Source organism: Dermacentor variabilis, chromosome 4 (genome assembly GCF_050947875.1).
Source record: "Dermacentor variabilis isolate Ectoservices chromosome 4, ASM5094787v1, whole genome shotgun sequence".
Lineage (NCBI taxonomy): Eukaryota > Metazoa > Arthropoda > Arachnida > Ixodida > Ixodidae > Dermacentor > Dermacentor variabilis.
Genome location: NC_134571.1, coordinates 92,893,073 through 92,912,885, shown reverse-complemented (window position 1 = coordinate 92,912,885; position 19,813 = coordinate 92,893,073). Strand labels below are relative to the sequence as shown.

At 46.6% G+C, this 19,813-nt stretch overlaps 1 protein-coding gene across 1 annotated transcript in view; it reads right to left on the bottom strand.

The window, feature by feature from the left end:
* LOC142579504 (fatty acyl-CoA reductase 1-like) overlaps positions 1–19,192 on the bottom strand; it is a 52,367-nt gene extending 33,175 nt beyond the window's left edge. The window contains exons 1-2 of the mRNA XM_075689776.1: positions 18,780–19,192; positions 6,487–6,644 (exon numbers count right to left, since the gene is read on the bottom strand). Of these exons, the coding sequence (XP_075545891.1) occupies positions 6,487–6,644; positions 18,780–18,888 (267 nt within the window). The 5' untranslated portion in view covers positions 18,889–19,192. The remainder of the gene's footprint in view (positions 1–6,486; positions 6,645–18,779) is intronic.
* Between the last annotated feature and the right edge of the window lie 621 nt (positions 19,193–19,813).

The window sequence follows — 19,813 nt, the reverse complement described above, 5'->3', positions numbered from 1 at the left end:
GCTCGTTGCACTGCTCCCGGATCGTTGTTGAGCTGCTCAGCATACAGTCAACTGCATCTCTTCGCTGCTGGCCTCCGTTGTCGCGATCTCACCGCTGGCAGACAGTTGTTTGAATCCCACCGATCGCAACGGTTGTTGTGGTCGCACCGATGGTACGACCTGTTGGGAACTCGGCGCTGACGCCCGTTGTTGTACCTGGGTCGCAAGCCCCAAGGGTAGCGTTGGCCTGGCGGCCTGGGGTACAACTGGAAGCATCCGAAGGTCCCGGCAAAGCATGAGTCGACTGGTAACAACGAAACAACTTGTTTATTTTAACATCGCAAAGAGTTGGCGGTCAGGTTGACCGAAGTAGAGAGACGGGAGTGCACTTTACTCAACAGAAGAAATCGGAGCCCTCTTTTTTCGTCCGGGGGCAGCTGTTTTTATACTCTCGCAGTTGAGGGCAAGAAGGAACCCCTCAATAGACGAGCACGTGATTGTACAATGAGATAAGGTGACGCATACTGTCGTAGCGCCGCCGGTCGGGCACAAAGACTGGGAGGAGAAGGTAACTTCTACTGTCGTAGCGCCTCTGGTCGGGCACAATGGCTGGGAGGAGAAGGTGACTTCTACTCTCGTAGCGCCTCTGGTCGGGCACAATGGCTGGGAGGAGAAGGTGACTTCTACTCTCGTAGCGCCTCCGGTCGGGCACAATGGCACATACACTCACACACGCACATGAAGGCACGTGGCATCGGAACATGCCTGGACGCGCTTGGCGGGGAGCGTAGCGGCGACGCCGAACGGGCCAAAATGTCTGCCGCTTTGTTGCAGTCGCGCCGGCTAAACCGCGCGTCGTAGGCGAAACGTAACAGCGCACATGAACCGACTGACTCTTGAAGTCAGCGTCTCGTAGCGGCAGCGCTTGTCGCTGCCTCTGCTGTGCATAGCGAGATAGTCTTAACTGTAGCGGTTACAAGAGAACCTGAAACGTGGGCGTATAGGAATCAAACGCACGTGGAGTAGCACTCTAGGAAGGTGTTGCCGTTGTTTCGGCATGTTGCCATCAACTTTAAAAGCTTTGAGCATGTGATGCTTTATATGCTTGCCTCCTAATAGGCCTATTTGGACACGTTTGATGGACGGTTAGCTGGAGCATGAGTGAAAAAGAAGAAGATAGATTTATTCACTGACAACCTCTAGTTGAAGTTGTGTTCGTTTGTAAAGCACGCGTGAGAATGAAGACAGAAAATGGCGCTAAACGTAGAATAGCGTGAAGCAATATTTAGGGTGTGTGTGTGAAATCTTTAAAGAACAAGTGTCGCGTTAGAATTGATTTTCTTAGAGCGGAGCTTTAAGACCAAACTACACGTAAGCTTGCTGGCGCGTGAAAGATCGCGCCCGCACCTTGCGTATGCGCGCCTCGCGAGTAATGGCGGTTGGAACCTACAAGACGCGCGTCAGCGCGCGTCTACTTGGCTCGCAGTTTCGCCTTGGTAGACATCGTTTCGTATTTTTGTGAGGCAGCCAGATGGCCAATAAATGTCTGAAAAAGATAGACAGCTTTAGAATAGCGTTTGTCGCCTTAAGTACATTAAACGCCAGCACCTTTGTGGGGCCTTTCTTGTGCGTCCGTTCAAGACTTTTAGTTTAACGTATATATAGGGGAACGCGCAAACGCAAGAAAGCTTTCTTGAGCGTTATGTTAAAAAAAAAACGGCAGTGGTTTAGCTCGACCATGCCAGGATATACGTAGTAAAAGCTAAGGCATAGAGCATGGTTAGCCTTGGTAAATATTGATTGCAAGTCCAGGTTAGTCTGGTTGTCTAGCTATGTTGCGGCGTTTAGCCAGTCGTTCAGCGCGCTGTTTGCCTGTTTCCTGGGCGATTCGTTTCATCTTCATCTCGTTTCGATGTCGATTCGAGGCCTCCTCCTGCTTATCAGAATTGTGGCCGTCCATACTGCCGCCTCAACTGCGGTTGCGGCGCACGCGAGCTCTCCTTTTCAATCCTCCGACATGTTATCAGGCATGCGACGCAGCTGGCGAAGCGAGCGGAGGCGAGCGCAACAACGAGGACCGCGGTGTGACGTCACACCAAACGGCGGAGGCGGAAGACAGAGAAATATCAGCGGCGAAGCACGCGTTGTGACGTCATGTGCCTCCTCGGAGCACTACCACGGCGAAATCGCAAGTTCGCGGCCAGTAAAGCTTTCGCTTTAAAACTAATCTCGCTCAAACAGAAAATGGAGCAACCGTGGAACCTTCCACTTTCAGATCCAGTGACGGAGCTTGATGAAACGCGCGCGATGACAAGCTCCGTAAGCGCCGGCACGAAATCATGACATCGTAATTTGCGCAGCGCTCTTTCGCAGCTTGTTGCTCTGATCTCTCCGAAGGTTTGCGGTCATAATCACGTTGTGTGATGACAGCCGCAAAATATGTCATATATCGAATCATATTATAGACATGAGCGGAAGCACCATATTGCTGCATTTTTGGTAAACATTTCTTAGTTCACAACATGGGTGAAATCGCGCTTGAGGAACTGTTCCTAAAAGCGTCACTCGCCCACAAGTGGTGTCCGATGCTGCTCTTGTCGGCGCTGAGAACAACGCTGCTTTAGGCCCCCGTGATAGTTCAGAGAGAAGAAGTACGTAAATGCGCTCATTGATCTTCTCTGAAGCAGAAATTCTGCCACTATATGGTGCGGACTCCGCTCGCCATCGGAGATGAGCTTCCGTTAACCATGCCGCTCACTTTTTCGTCGCAGAAACTTCAACATAGCAACTTGTAGCTCCTCATTCCACAAACTGACGGCTACAAATGACACTTTTTCACTCTGCATGCCTTGTTTGTTGAGTGCGTCTTCCACAAGCACCAGACGACATGCGCCGCTGACTACTGTTGTACAGAGCACAGCGCCACTTTTGCGCCATGATACGAAGTGGCGAGCTACGCTCCAGATGGGTCAGTCATGTATGTCTTTCTCTATCGGTCGGTCGGCACAGCTACTCCATTAGCCACCATAATACTGTTATCTCTACGCGGACGCATCTCGTTAGGCCTACGGGCACTGGAATAGCAGAACGATCGCAGGACGTGCTATGTGTTCAAAGCTAATGTTTCAGATGAGTTTAGAGAAAGCGAAAGATAATTTCAATAGTTTCTGGCGATCAACGCCAGTGAGGTCGTAGCCATCACGAGAGTTCACGTTGGAGCGGGAGCCATGGATACCGCCGTGTTGGACAATGCTATTTGTTAGCGTGCGTAAGCATTACATTTCCATGCTCGCGCCACGCTTCGAAGCGCACGATCAGTCCTGCACCATCTGCGCATGTGTGAGGCGCGTGGGCGCGAGATTCCGCGCGCTAGCACGCGTATACGTGTAGTTTGGCCTTTAGGCGCCCGTTTCTGTGGCGAGTGTCGACGTCACAAGTAGAGAGAGAGTGTGTTTATGATTGTGAAGAGGAAGAATTAAGCGCTATTTTCTGGAGCCCTAGGAAGCACGACTCAGCGCCTTGGGGAAGGGGAGGGGGACATAAAGAAGAAAGAAGAGAGAAGGAGTGAACGGGCACAGCGAAGGATGAGAGCAAACGCGGCGCGCAGCTAGCGATGAAAAAAATATTATGCGTTGCTCTGCTATCGCAACCACCAGAGACCAGCGGAGCTGGAGTGAAGCCAGTAAACTAGTGCCAAACCGCACACTTACCACCGTATTCAGAAATGTATCTTGACTTGAGGCTCATGCTTGACTTGATATATATGACGCCTGATCCGAACGCGTCCTAGACGCTCATTGCGTTTCTTTTGGTGCGTTCACGACAGGCGTCATTCAAATCAAGTCAAGCATGGGCTTCAAGTTACGATGCATTTCTGAATACGGGGGTTACCCTCGTATTCAGAAATGCATCTTTACTTGAAGTCCATGCTTGACTTGATCTCGATGACGCCTGGATGACACCACCTCTTGTCCGGTGGTGATCCACCCACGTGTGATAAATGTGGTGAAGCACTTACCGTGCTTCACATCCTGATGCAATGCAGGGAATTAGACGCAAATAGGAAAAAAGCATTTTCGATTACCACATCGGCAGTGAATTCCACTCCATCCTCAAATGCTCATAGGTATAGAACTTCTCTTTAAATATCAATCCCTGTTTCATTTTTTAAAGGATATACATAGTTTTCGTGTTATAGCCCCAGAAAATCCATAGCACAGCCTCTTAACAGAGGTTTCTGCTGCGGTAGCTGCTATAAAAGAAAGCACCTGCCTCCCAGCCTTTGGGTTCAAAGGCCTTAAGGAGGCATATGCGCTATTTCCATATCCTTGAATTTTAGCCCCATGATCACTTGTCATTCGTAATATACCCACAGACCACTCCACGTATCACTGCCATAATTTTACACCATATATCGTTTTACGCTCCTACGATAGCCATTAATTTTAGGCCACTTTACAGGCATCTTACAGCCCATCATAGTAACTCACCAATGAGCGCTTAACACAGTAGTATCAGTCATGGCGCTCTGCGGCCATACCTGGCCCTTGCGCCACTAAGCACACATTCATTCATTGATTCATTCTGGTGCGAACGCGCCCAAGGCGCTCACTACGTTTCCTTTGGTGCGTTCACGACAGGCGTCATTTAAATCAAGTGTGGGCTTCGAGTTAAGATACATTTCTGAATATGGCGGTTAGCCTTACTTTTGTTGGCTGCCCTCCAGCTCCGCTGTCCTCTGGTGTTTGTGACAGCAGAGCCATGCACAATTTTTGTTTCCACTGCGAGAAATAGGACCGCCAAAGCAAGTGCGCGGGTTTTTATTGGAGAACACTGACATCACACCACTTGTGTCCGCGCCGCTCTCTCTCCCCCGCTAGGCTCTACACACCGTCGCCGCGTCGCTATGCCACGGGATGATATTTTTATAGTCTGCTTTTACAGTATGCTCTCACTCTCTCCGCCAGCTCGGTGAACCAGCGGACGTCAAGAAAAACCCAGCGAGCTTTTAAGAGCTACACTGTAAAAGCGGCGAGAGGGAAGAGGCGTAAGGAGAAAAGTGGAGCGTATGGAGGAGTGGAATCAGGAGGGGGAAAGCGGAGGAATGTACGTCAAAAGGGTGAGGAAGAAAGCGGAGTGCCGGCGGCGATCAGGCATGCGGCAAGCGCGGAAACAGAGCGCTGGCGTGAGCTTCGGACCCAATGTGCATGCGCCACTTCGTCTGCGGCACAGCCGCCGCAAGAGAATGCGCTCCGCACGTGCCACGCGTTCCCGTGTTCGCGCTTTTTTTTTCTGAACAAAGAGCGACGCAGCAGATGGAATTGCTGCTAAACGAGCCACCCGAGCAGTGGCTCCACGCCGCCGCAGCGAGCGCCCTGTCGTTCAGAATCAAATGCTTTGCCCCAATACATCGCGAATTCAGAACACCTTAATAGCTGCGCTCAAAATTCGCAGTAGGGAGTGTCGTAATCGTCCGTGAAATTTTTTCTTCTTCCGTCAGACCATCACAAGAGTTCGTGGTTACATTATGCTTGTAGTCTACAACAGGCACTGTAAGCAGTACCCCGACTGTATGGTATATCGCTGGGCTCCTTAGGTAGTACAGATGGGGCACTGAACCCTTCCCCTCTCCCCTCAACGCATTAAACGATCATGCTATACCAACTAGCTCCCGTCGAAGCATTCTTGAAAACATCCGGCACTGAAAATCAAAAACGCCTCTTTTTTGATCTTCATTCTTCAATGAACTAGCCAAACAGTCGGTATTATTAGCTTCTCAGGACAAGGTTTTAGTAAGGCAACTACGGTTTAAAAGAATAACGCTGCAATTGATGACAAAGAATATTTGAAGTAAAGAATGTAGTGTATAGACACGGCTCAAGTGCTTTTGTTTCTTTGGCAGTTGAAACATTTGAAAGAGTAAGTGCTTGTAGATAAGTGAAATAGATAGTTGTAAGATCACTAACTGTTGGGCCATTTGGTGCATCTTGTGTTGTTGAGCGGAAGAAGGGTGGAGCGAAACGATGTGGACGGGGCAGACAGATAGTTATACCATGTCGCCTAAACCACTCACTCTTGTTTCCTACCATTTCCAGCGTGCGTATCACATTTACAATAATCAGAAGAGCGACGATGGTTACTGAACTGGCTGACCCACAGAGCTAATCATGCTCTGTTTTGGGGCTCCTTTTCTATAGCTACCTGTCTGTTGTGATGGACGACATAAATATTAAAGGGAGGCGAGAAACATGTATGCACTAAAGGGACATTACCGGCACCTCAGGAAAATGTGTCGGCGCTGCAACGTGGTCGCAGAACCTAAACTCTGCGCTGCTTTTCTGTGGCTACGCGGTCCACATTGTACGCTGTCGTGATCCAATATTTCCACAACTCCCCAATGAACCTAAGGGGGGGAGGGGTTAACGCAAGGAACTCAGCAGATTAATAGTCCCCCCCCCCTCCCAAAATGAAGACGTCACAACGGCCGTGAAAATCTTGGTATCATACCTTTCCAATGAATCCTGTTCCTCCTGTGATGAGCACCACTCGATCCTTGTAGAACTGCGCTACCTGGGAGCCATCGTTTTCTTCGTGGACTCCCACCGATGTTACACTCTGCTGTTCTAGGTAGGCTTCGGGTAACATGGCAGACGCTTCTCGGCGCACTGAGATAACACAAAAGTGAACAGGGAGGTGAAACGAAGACAGCTTTCACCTGCAGGTGCAACGTTTAGTTACTTGCGAAGTGATTAAGCCCAGGGTATTTTCTTGTCGTGTTGGCCGATTGACGTTAATATTTCCTGAATTGCACGTTTTATTACACAGGAAACAATTTACCTTGAATCGTACCTCAGATATTGCCTGTGGTACCTCTTACAGTATTTTCCGAAGCTGAGTTCAGGTCACGGAGCAAGAAATATTTAGGAGTGGAAACGCCGCTGTTTGCGGCGACCAGAAAAGGTCACAAGCCCGCGGAGCCGTTATCGTGCTGGCGGCGCCTGGCGGCCTGGAAAGAAATTACCGCCGTTGAGAGCGCGCCGGAGCCGCCTGCCCGGGCGCTGCATTTTTTTTTCGCTGTGGCTTCTACGACGCGCCGCATGGCGCCGCCACTGTATACGGCCCCGTCGGCGCATACAACAATTGTGACCTTATCTGGTCGCCCGCGCTCGCTCGCGCTGACGGGAGTTTCACCTCCTAAATGTGTTACTCCGTGGTTCAGGTACAGGAAATTAATTGTAGACGTCACCCATACCTCGCGACCGAGCGGTCGCGAACTTCCTGTAGAGTACATGTATGTGACAGCGCAGCTTGATCGGCTTGTCGCTGTGGCGAGTTTTATATTCTTTTATCTTCTTGTAAATCTATATATTAGGGGAAAGCGTACACCCCAGCACTTCGCCGATGCAGTGAAAAGCTTGTAGCCAGTTTGCTAGCTTTAAGTACGATGCGAACGTCTGATGTACCTATAGAAAGTTTTTTTTTATCATAAATAAAGTGTCTTCGTGCTCTAGAAGCTTTGTTTATTTAGGAAATAATTTGGGCGCCCAGCCATTAGAGTTTCCACACAAAATACATGGGCGTAGAGCGTCAGTCTAGACAAGTTGCTTATCTGAAAAAAAAAGAAGAGGGGGGGGTTGCTATTCATAAGGAATGCCAATTTTATCACAGTACACCCAAACCATATTAAACAAACTAAAAATAACAAAATAAAAACACGAAGAAGCGGGTTAATACAGCTACTGTTCACTATTCGAATCGTCGAATGACATTCGTCGACAGTCATATGCTGGAAAGCTGCCCCCAACTATTATGTTACGACAAGGCTCACGTCAGGAAAGAAAATTGGGGGGTGGGGCTGGAGGGAGGGGAAGGGGTGTTGTAATCGTAATCGCTAAATACATCACTGAGCTCATCTGAATACTGAATGCCGCAGAACTGGTTATGATATTTTGCCAACGCGTACACTCTTGTGACGGCGCCGTCACATCTGCGTGACATCACGTTTTATGGTATGTCAAGCCATCAGCGGAGGCGAGTGCGGGACTCTCTGCTCAGCACATAGCAGGGCACGTAGTACAGCAAGTGCAAGTATTTTCTTTCCAAAATATGTACACTCGAACGAAGTTGGAACGTAGTGCTCAGGACCTCAGAAATTCTTCGTGATACGTTTTATTAGCGAAATGCGAAAGCACCCGTGTACTTAGATTCAGGTGCACGTTGAAGAACTCCAGGCGGTTGAAATTGCCGGAGTCCTCCCCTACGGCGTGCCTCATAATCAGAAAGTGGTTTTGGCACGTTAAACCCCATAACTTCATTTAATTAACGTTTTATTAGTTGTAAAAGCAGAGCACCGTATCGCTCACAGTATAGAGCAGGTTAAGAACGATTAACATAAGACAAATTGTATTTTAAAAATAATTGAAAAACTACTTCGTGAAAGAGGTCGCTATTTTTTTTAAACAACTGTTTGTGCCAGAATTTGCGACTGAAGTGAACCTTACTGCACCGAGTTTCACAGCGTGCTGCGCAGAGAATTGAAAGAGCTACCGAAAGTAAAGGGCCAGATTCTGTGATGCCGCTATCACCTCCCTTGCCGTCAAACAGCGTGGTTTGGTTACAAGATGTTTGTCACTGTTGCTTTCGTAGGCATATTCATGTCCTTTCCACCCTAGTTGACTTTGAAGGCGTCGTCAGTCGTCACATCATCATCGACAGCGACGTATTTTTTAGCCGTCGTATTTTTAGCCATCGTGCTGAATGTGTCCGAGATTGTGGCTTGAAACCCGCAGGCTGGAATTCGGCGCCCGCATAGCGTAGTGCCTAATCGTAGTGGGCGATTTCAGCATCGCTTTCACCAAAGCAAAGGCCACAATGCACGTACGGAAAATATGTTTCTCACACTTCCTCTTGAAATAAAAACCGCATTCTTTCGCACCGTTTGCTTCCCTGTTTGCTTTCGTGTTTTTCATTGGGAGAACATTTGCTCACAAAAAGGCAAGGGGCGTAATTAGGGGCTGTTAGTCGCTACTTGACGAATGCTTGCGTCGCGTGCGCTAGGCGCTATGACCCTCATTAGGCTAGCTTGCTAGCACACTAAAAAAAACAAACAAAAAAACAAACAAACAGGAAAATAGGACGTTGAGGCAATTTCAGGAGCACACAACCACTGCTTACGAAGCGCCCAAGTACTAAGCAAGGTTTTAATAAAGAAACAACATTGTGGAAGTGTGGCTAAATGAGCTGAAGCTTTTGTACCAGACGTGAAAGAACGTGGCGAGGGAAAGAAATAGGCACGCACTCCACGCTAATTTATTTGCATAATTTATCCGTAGTCACCATTCTGCTGTAAGAGAGGAAGTGAGTGAGAATTACGAATACTTCACATTTTCCTGGTGCCCAGAACATGCAGTGAAGAATCTGATATGAACTCTGTTCCGACTGATTTTAATATTATTCGCAACTAGACGGACGCTTGCACACTCTCGATCCGTCGCAATGGCTACGTTTAAATCGGGCCTTTGACTTATGGAGCAATGTGCATGATCGCTTACGGCTGATGAGAGCCTTAACATCGACTCAAATGAATACGGGCACTGTGTACATAAGCGGCTGCCGAAAGCTTTTTTTGGGAACGCGAATTGGCTATGACGCCATGTATATAGGAAATCCAATATTTGGTAAAAGAAGTGGCTGCAAAAAAAATCAGCTTCGAGAAAATTTACAGGTCCTCGTGCCACACTTGAGCGACACTATAAGGCAACGGCATTAACAGGACCTGCCCAGCCAATCCTTTGATTACACAGCGTCCGTGTTACGAACTGCAGTGGCGTTTTTGATTTATCGCCCCAGACTACCCGAGACTGTTCGAGAAGCTGCATGCGCAAAAGCTCATTGTCTGAAAGCCGCGCCTCGGGCAGCCTTGGTCAGACTTGGGCAGTTCGCGACGACAAAGCAGATGTTTCCTGCAAACATAAACATGGTGTGAAATAGAGTTATCTTGGGTCATCAGTAAGTATAGCTGATAACGGCGGTATGATATCTGTCTAAATGCTTTGCGAGCACACTATTTATTGCACGTGCACTTACATCCGCTCGCAGACTTGTCATAGCCTTCCGGCTCACCTTCGCTAAATATCGATCGCATTTCTTGCTATGCCAGACAAATGCGATAATGCACGCACGTACAACACTCATAACGCTCCTGAGTGCACACACACGTAATCCATTGCAAAATCAGCACTGAACTCACCCACGCTGAACTTTGCCTACACATGAGCAGCGACTTTACCTTTAGTTACACCAAACAGAAACAAGGTGCTTGAGGCGGACGTCGTAGAACGCATGCAAGTACCGAGAAAAATAAAAGAGCGAGTGTTCAAGAATTATCTGTTGCACTACTAATTAAGCCCATAACGTTAAAATTTCGGGACACAAATTAAACTAAATTATGAGGCTTTACGTGCCGAAACCACTTTCTGATTATGAGGCACGCCGTAGTGGGGGACTCCGGAAATTTAGACCACCTGGGATTTTTTTAACGTGCACCTGAATCTAAGTACACGGGTGTTTCTCTCCCAACCAAATGCGGCCGCCGTGGCCGGGGTTCGAACCCGGGACCTCGCGCTTAGTAGTCCAACACCATAGCCACTAAGCAACCGCGGCGGCTAGCGGCCGCGGTATCGACCGCTCCCGAAATCGCCGTTGCAGCATGGCTGGCCGGTCTAAATCGTTGCTATACGATGGCTACCTCGCACAAGAGCCAATGTAGTGAGACACCGCATTTACAACTTCACTACGTAATTGTGAAAAAGTACATGAAACTCGGCGTATTGTTAGAGTGGTCCTAGCGGCTAATCGTCGTATAATTTGCTTTAGTATAGGTTCGATAAAACAAGCGTTACCACCGTTTTCTGTAACCACACCCCTTTCGTAGGTGGCAACGTATCGACAGCAGAGGGGTATTGTTTAACGTTTAAAACTTCACTGTGAGTTAACTATTTATTATATGTAAAGAAACTCGGCGTTATGATGGAGTCGTATTAGCAGCCAATTTCAGTATAATTTTTTTTCTTAAATGCCTATATTAGATTGAAAGCCACATAGCATTCGCGAGAAACTCGAGACGAAACTTTTTTCGTGTCGACGCGACACGTAGACGGACGAACATCGTCCACCGGCGGAGGGTAGCCCTATACAAAAATAAAAAAAAATTATGGGGTTTTACGTGCCAAAACCACTTTCTGATTATGAGGCACGCCGTAGTGGAGGACTCCGGAAATTTAGACCACCTGGGGTTCTTTAACGTGCACCTAAATCTAAGTACACGGGTGTTTTCGCATTTCGCCCCCATCGAAATGCGGTCGCTGTGGCCGGGATTCGATCCCGCGACCTCGTGCTCAGCAGCCTAAGATCTATACAGCTTCGCTGTAAAAGTTATGCTGATCGGCTTGCACTGGACGTGATTGGCCGTGTTATCAGGGTATCTACTTTGCACCGAGTTTCTCGTCCAACCTGCTTTTACACAAATAGCTATGCAAATGTTACGATGCAAGATAATTAGTTCACGTGTGCGCCCGAACTGACTGAGTTTCTCATCCAACCTGCTTTTTACACAAATAGCTGTGAATTGTTGCGATGCAAGATAATGAGCTCACGTGTGCGCCTCAAGTGGTTGCCCGCGTTATCAGGGTATCTACCTTGCGGCGGGTTTTTCGTCTAACCTGTTTTTACACAAATAGCTATGCAAATGTTGCGATGCAAGATAATGAGCTCACGTGTCTGTCTGGAACCTTGCCGGCGGCCTACATCGCATGCCAAGTGCTTACAGGTTGCGCCGACACTTTTCTTCCCTTGTTGGTGCGTGAAGCATCCTGCTTTCTTTTAGACGTGCCGGGAGTACGCGTGCGCTAGGTAATTGCTACGAGAGGCGTGCAACAGATTATGGGGGCGATCTTGATGTTCTTTTTTTTCGTGTGCTGTTTTTTAGAATGTGAGATGTTATTGCCTTGTTTTTCTCCATTTCGCACATTGCAGCCACCCGACATTTCTTTTTTTTGCATTATCGGCGAGGTACACTATACATCGATCAAGCACTCATTCTGGGATAAAATAAATATTTTTGCAGGTCCGGCGCCTGTGTTGAAATCGTGAGAACGCGATGCTTTCTAGGCGTCTCCGCGGACCTTGTTGCCTAACGCTGATGGCTGACGTCGTTTGCCGCATAGCGACGACATTCGCTTTCGGCATTCCGCGTCTTCGCTTCTTCAGGGGTCTGCCTGTGCATCTGTGCTTGTCTCTTCTCACCACCACAAGATTTCCCTTAAATGATTTCATACGAGCGCCTTGCTTGGCGTGAAATTTGATGCCTTCGTACTTCAGGTTTTACACCAACACGATATCATACGATATTAATACGATATCAGAAGCTCCCAGGAGCGTTATCTATCGCTCCCGAAGGTTCAATTATGAAATGCGTCTGTCAAATAGGAGCTAAAATTTTTACAATCTCGTTTTCGGCCCCTGGAGGCGCACGCTGTCAGAAAGGCTTACGTTACCCCACTTTTATGAAAGGACCAAAAACGGCAGAAATTTCGTATTTACAGAAAATGGGGCGGTCAGGTTACGTGTGACGTATACCAAAATTGTGTCGTGTGTGCGTTATACGTGTGCTTTTAAAATAATTACTGAATACTCGTCTTACTATTTTTATGCGGTATACGAGGCACGTATACAGTTGCTTTTCTCTGGTGTCCTCGGCAAACTATGCGAGGCAGGTGTCAATATTTTGTTGAAGTAGGAAACACGCTGTGAGTAACGAGCGATAAATGTTTAATAAGTGCACGTTATGTACAGCCGGTGTAGATTTACTTATTCAAGCGTTCCAGAGTGTCATACCGCCGTTGTAACAATGTTTCTCAAAGTCCGAAAATAAGTGTCCAAGACGCCAACTTCGATTTCAGAGAAGATAAGGCAAATGTTAAGTTTAATGTGGGGTGGAGCTTTCGTGTTACTGGCTTCATTGGAAGTGTTGCAAACAAATACTCAGCCCTCGGTTTTACCTTATTTTCATGCTTCGTAATGGGTCTGTATTTGGCATTATCGCTGTGCTCGGAGAAATAAACTAGGTACCCTGTTTATATTTGACGGTAAATAGAGAAACGTTGTGGGTAATGCGTAGGAAAAGTTTGAAGTGTGTAGGGTAAATGGGCCATTTGCAATATATTACGTTATATATGTGCCCCAGAGTGTTGTAAACGTGTTTTAGGAATGGCACAATATTTAGCCCTTTATCTTAGCGTAACTACAGACGCCACCATTGCAAGCTCAGATTTAGCGAATGCGAAGGAAATGATCTGTAAAGCTTCTGAATTAAGTTAAGCGCACGTACATCGAATACAGCCTTTATAAACAATTCTGTTATCAAGTGCTTGAAAGCGTTATACGGTTTTAAACGCTACGTTTCTCAGTGTCCCGAGAGAACTCAACGTTGCACGAGGTTCACACAAGGTTCACAAAGTAAGGGGCACATGTGGGTTGTGGGTAGGCAAAATTCAAAACATGCGAGCTAATTATGACCTCTGCAGCAAATTACGCATTTGAGTGCTCCTGAGCGTATACAATTGAGTTTTACGACTGGCGTGAATTGTGCTACGCAGCCTTGGTGCAACTATAAATGCCACCAAAATGCAATTAACCAAGAATGGGTGAAAGTTTATGGCTAACCTTTGTGCGAAGTGAAGTGCTTGTAGAATAAATAATTCTTTTATGAAAAGAAAAATGCTTGAGCAAATATTTGAAAGTGTCATACTGTCGTTATCCGCAATGTTTCTGCAGTCACTAAACGGATGAAAAATTCGCTAACTTCAAAATCGTTGAACAAGAGACAAATGTTTGGCTTAATGTGTAATGAAAATTTAACGTCTTTGGCTGAATGATAAGTATAGCAAATATTTACGGAACGCTTGTTTTTTTTTTCCATATTTTTGTGCATCATAAGGGGTTCGAAGTTGCTTTGTCCGGTATCCCTTGCAAACTAAAGAACGTACGTTGTTTGTATTTGGCGAAAATAGGGAGCACGTTATCAGTTATGTGTAGACAATGTTTAGAGTATGTGTGCTATTTGCGGCCTTTGAAATAGCGGATTTCGAGAAAAGTTTGGACTATCAGAAAACAATATGTAATTCACTTAAGGCGGGGAAGAGCGCATTTGCGACTTGCAGATTTTTCAAGTTTCAAGACATATTGCTCGAAAACTGAAACATTTCACGCCCCCAAACTTTTTTTGGAAATTTCGAACTAGTAGAGCTACAATCCCAGGGGAAAAAGATTTATGGCAATGACCGAATTTATTTGAAAGATTGCCATACTTTAATGTTTGTGCATGCATCTCTTACTGACCCCAAAATCAATGGCTTCCTGCAGCCATATTAGCGAAAGCGACGAAACTGAATAATTTTCTTACAACTCTTCAAATAGTTTCTTGCAAATTAGTGTAAAAAATGCCAACTACATTGCGTATCTTTTTCACAATGAAATCCCGAAAGAAAAAATTTGCAAAAGCAGCGAGAATTGGCCAACGTCTTGAAAAGAAATTGTAGTCGTTGATTTTCATTAAACTTTTACGGAATGCCTCGCAGGACTGATAAATTTAGTACTGCAGTAACATGTTGCATTATTTTATTTTATTCGGTAAAATTGAGCCCAACATTAGCAGCCTGTATGGTCATCCCTAGGACCTGTGTAGTCAAAATAAAATCGAACTCACATTCATATTGCATTCAGAGCTCGTTCTCGTGGTAGTAAATAAACGTGACACAGATTGTGTCTTTTTTTTTTTTGCTTGAGTCTTCTCAGCCGCAGAATGAGTGGAGCTTGGGTTTTGAGAGCTCCTGTATATGCGTGTTTTTCCTACGGTACTAGAAGGTATCAAGTGACCGAGAGCGCACAATTACAGGCTGGCCTGGAGAAAATACTAGTGGCTCGACTATATAATTGCACCGGCTATCTGAGATGCTTTCCGTTTATATGACCGATGCACCAGCCCAGTGGTAAAGACAGACGCTGCCACTGTAGTGGAGTAGTAAGCTGAGTGTGTTCAGACAAGGACAGTCGCAAAAGGGCTCCCAAGTATATTTATTTTAACTGAAAGCTATATATTAGGCAGGAATACCCATTTAAACATGAAATCGAGACTATTTTTCACACATTTTGTTTTAAACAAAAACATATCTTAACTGAGACAATGTGAAAAAAAGAAAATTCGCTATCGCGTTGCAAAATGTTGCAACTTAAAAAGCGCGTGGTTAGAGAATGCAATTTTGTATACGTTAAACATAATAATCTAAATCTATACAACCTTTCTCGCGGAATTAGGGCGGATTGAATTTAATAGTGATATTCGATTCGTATTATAAACTTTCAATATTCGCACACTCCTAGTCAGCAGGTAAACAAAAACAACATTAAAGAAGGGTTTGGTGATGCCTTCCTTACTTTGTTCTTTGCTTCGTTTTAACAAAGAAAAAAAAAGAGTAGAAATAGTAGCGCACACGGGCGTGCTTCGCTAGAAGTGTTATGCTTCTCTTTATTTTACAAAGTCCTTGTTGACGTACATTATCATACGCATTCCTGTACATCCCAGACCTGTCGGGCCTTTCGAACTCGATGTGCCGAGTATTGTCACTATCGCGAACAACTAGACACAGTCGGACACATTTTCATTGAGTGTAATAAAGCTCCAGACTTGCCACCTCTACCCTGGCTGCTGCAGAAGCAGTTAGAGACGCTGTTGTCTATGTCACGCCTCTCGGACCAGATCGTGTTGTTTGAGAGGCCGGTGGTAGCCAAACCGGCGCGTGAATTCTCGTGAAGAGAGAACGACTCCTGCAAAACCATCCTCTCGCTCAACAAAGATGTTTTCTTTCTCTGTCTCTCCGCGTAGGTCCGGCATTAGTGGTTTCCAATACACACTATTGCAACAAAATTAATGGTATACCAACCAGACGAATCAGCCACTTCTTTAAACGCAACTTAGCTGGGCAGCACATCTCGAAGCCATATCTATGTTAGCGACGTGTGCGCAGCTGTAATTCACTTCCCGGCGCGTTACTGTCACATACACGTATCCGACGTGACGAATATGCGATGCGATGGGCCATTGCCGTATTCACGTAAACGCGTCCACTAGAAAGCGACAACGTAGCTTTCACTAGTTGGAGGTTCGCACCGAGTTTACACAAGGTTCCCAAGACCTGCCGACTTGAGGTATTTCAAGAGCCCTTTCGTGACTTCCTGTGCCATCGACGCGTACGGCCATAGTCCAAGATCATCATTACCGAAAATAGTCTAGTGTCCAGCTGGTTTAATGCCACCCGGAGAGCTTCCCGATCGACGTCGTATTGGGGACAGATACATATGATGTGTTCAATCGTTTCAATAGTTCCACAAGAGTCGCACGTGAGCGCATCCCCCATTCCAATGCGGGGATTTATGAAGGCTCGTGGTGGGCCTTCGTAAATACCTCCCCGAGCCAGAGGCGGCACAATACTGTCGCCTCAGAGCGGGAAACTTTTGATTGCACTTGTAGCTTTAAGGATGAATCGAACGAGGGAGCCTATTAACGAGTCATCTGATATACGATGTGCAAGTAAGTTTTTGTAAAAGAAGAGAAAAAAAATCAAGTTTGATATTATTACAATAGAGCTGTCGGGGAATTGTAAGCATATCATAGATGCGCATGTTCACGGAGCTAAGTAACTGTTGCTAGAATGTAACTTGTGAAGTATGAAATCACGGCCAATAATAATAATAACAATAAGAAAAAAAAACACGCTGGCTGAGAACTAAAAACTGTTCCAAACGCCCAGTGATGAGTCATAAATACTGAAGAACGTCTGCACAATCAAAAGAGGAACCGGTGCGAACGAGGAGATGCAGAACAATGTTTGCCACAGTTTGAGAGAGCCCAAAGTACGTACAAGCGCAGTGCCAAGATACTATACAGGGCCTGCGCGGTAAGCCAGAGCGCGACATAAAAGTGTGCATCCGAATTCCAAAACAGGACGAACGCACGTGCGATGTCTTACTATGGGTGTGTCCCTTCTCACTCCTTTATACGATGGTTGCTTTGCCTACGCAAAATGCCAATGACACGTCTACCTTTTCGGGCCAAATAACCAATGTACGGGCGCCACTTCAAGAGAGGTGTCATAAGTGACCCCGAGATATCTAGTGGACTGTGCCTGTGGTTGTCTTCAAGATAAGACAGGGAGATATGAACTGGATCATGTAACGGGAAAACGAGAACGGCACATTTACTGGTATTGAGTAAGCAATTATCTAGCCAGTTCTTCAGAGCATTGAGGTAAGCAGTCTTTCTTATAACGTGCGGATATTGTCAGAGGGCGCAAAAAATAAAATATCATCCACCTAAGCATTATAGTTACTTGTTTATGATGGACTCGGGCTCATAAGGATATTGAGTAGGCGTCGGCGAAAGGAATAAGCCTTGCGGCAGTCTCCTCGTCTGTTTGCATTCAGGGTTTCAGGCGTGTACACAACTTTCTGTTGCTCAATACGTCCTACATAAAAGTGTTTTTCCGAGTGCGAAGTAAGCCCGCGATTACGCGCAAATTTACCGCGTGACTTTGCGTGCATTTGCGGGCATCTGTCACGCTCGGATAAACATTTTTATGTAGCTCTGTCAAGAGTTTTTCATGGTGCTGTACAATTTTTTCACTGACACGTTCCATCTAATTATAAAAGTTAATAAGTTGATTAATGAATTAGGACTAATTTTATAAATAGGCAGAATGAAAAAATATAATCTGAGTATCTTCAAGCAACGGCAAGCAACATTACCTTGGTTCTGCTCAGCTACGTGGCATTTTAAAATCCTAGTGAATGATGGATATGACACCCTGCATATATGTAGAAGAAAAGCCGCATTTATAGCAATAAAATTCTCTTTCCCCGGGAAATCATCTCTAAACCCAGGTGACTATACATCCAAGAAGACCATGCATCAGAAAAATCGAGCTATCAAAACAACGTGCTCCGGGGTATCGTATACTTTAGCAATATTTAGAGTCAGAGCAGCGTTTCGGTTACGGCGTCGTGCCAGCTGTGTGCGACTTTCTAAATGTACATGTGGCATTCCAGATTGAGGAGCTGGCCGTGAGCCCAACATGACGCCACAGCTCTGAGAACATGTGTGGAACTGGAAGAACTTGGGAGTAAAGTGATCTGCGCTGCTCTCGCGCGTGCAGTGGTTAGCGCACCCAACTCCCGAATGCACATTGCTGCAGTGGCAAGGGTTTGTGTTCTAGAGGTGGCAGTTGTGAACAAGTTTTCTGTCCCCCCCCTTCCCCCCCTATATATCCAGATGGTGAAGCTGGGGATGACGAGGCGGCCTGACGACGACAGCGGTCGTGGTTATAGCGTAATGGATTAGACGGACAAGGCGACCCCGTTTGAAACGCTTAACTGCTGTAGCAGTAAAAACGGGAACGGATCGAGCAAAACCACCCTACAATGAAATACCTCGCTCGCCTTGTCAGACGCGTGCTAAAACGAGCGAATCAGAATGCCCGAGTTATCAGCTCTGCGACATTGTCATCTTTCAAAGCAGTATCCAGCTGCGGACGAATGCGAACTTTTATCTCCGTAATGCTGAAGCAGACTACAAAATTGTTGTCTGTACCGCATCGAGGAGCAGGGGTAAACACGAGGTATACTGCGAACCACACGGCGCGTAACAACACACCTGTCGATATATTTCTCGTCACCCGAGTATTACCTACCGGTCTGAGGGGATGTCTCAGTGCGGGATGGGGCTGTCGTGCAGAAAATAGAAGATGCCGCAGCTGCAACATCTCCACAGGTAGCGGACGCTTTTCGGGAGGAGGCCATGCAGATGTCTCCAACTCTTGCGTAATCGTCCGGGTCGCTGCAAATATTCCTCGGCGCTCGTTTTCTTGCGTGTCTGGCGCCGTTCTCCTTATTCAGCTGATATATACAAGCGTCGTGCTCTTCGTCGCAGCGGTACTTCTTCCCTCTCTGGCGCGCACCGCGCGCCTTGAAATTAGCAACAGAGTCTTTGTACCCAAAGGAAACTTTCCACTCAGCTTGTAGCGTGCTGGGTTGCTCGAATCCCGACTCGACCACTAGTTCACAGCTTTCCTGTGAATAGTTGGCCAATGACCCGTGAGGAATGACGGTAGTACTGCAAGCTTAGCACCGCCTGTAACAATTAAATTTTCAAAAGCGAGCAGAGCCTGATGAACCGATAACGGCGACGTTATATTTTGCGTGCGTTTCACCGCCCCCCACCCTGCTTTATCTGTCCTTGAATCTGCATAAACATCTCATTTGCAATTCATCGCTTCCTTAGCTCGCGCTTTCTTTCTTTCCCTCTTTCTTCCCTTCATCTTTCTTTCTTTCTTTCTTTCTTTCTTTCTTTCTTCGACCGTGCGGCTTGTTGGCTGCACCGTAGCTTCAGCGAAACCCTTTCTTATTAACGATCACGCATTGCTTCATCTTGCACACGTGTCCCGGTCGCGTATTTACAATTGCTAGATGGGTACAGCGGGTCGTGGCACTTGCGGAGACGTCGGACGTGTGCGCACATGCGCGAGCGAAAGCGGGTGCGAGAGTGGAAATGTAGGTACTTTTGATCCTTGAATATATGACTCTGCCTAGGCACTACCGAGGAGTTTCTTAGCGCGTGTTGTATGCGTTTGTCCCTAGGCGTGCCGGGAGAAGTCGCGGGGCGCGGTAGTGCTGAACTTAGCGACGTAAGTTGGCGGCTGGACGTAATTATGTTTATTGAATCGTG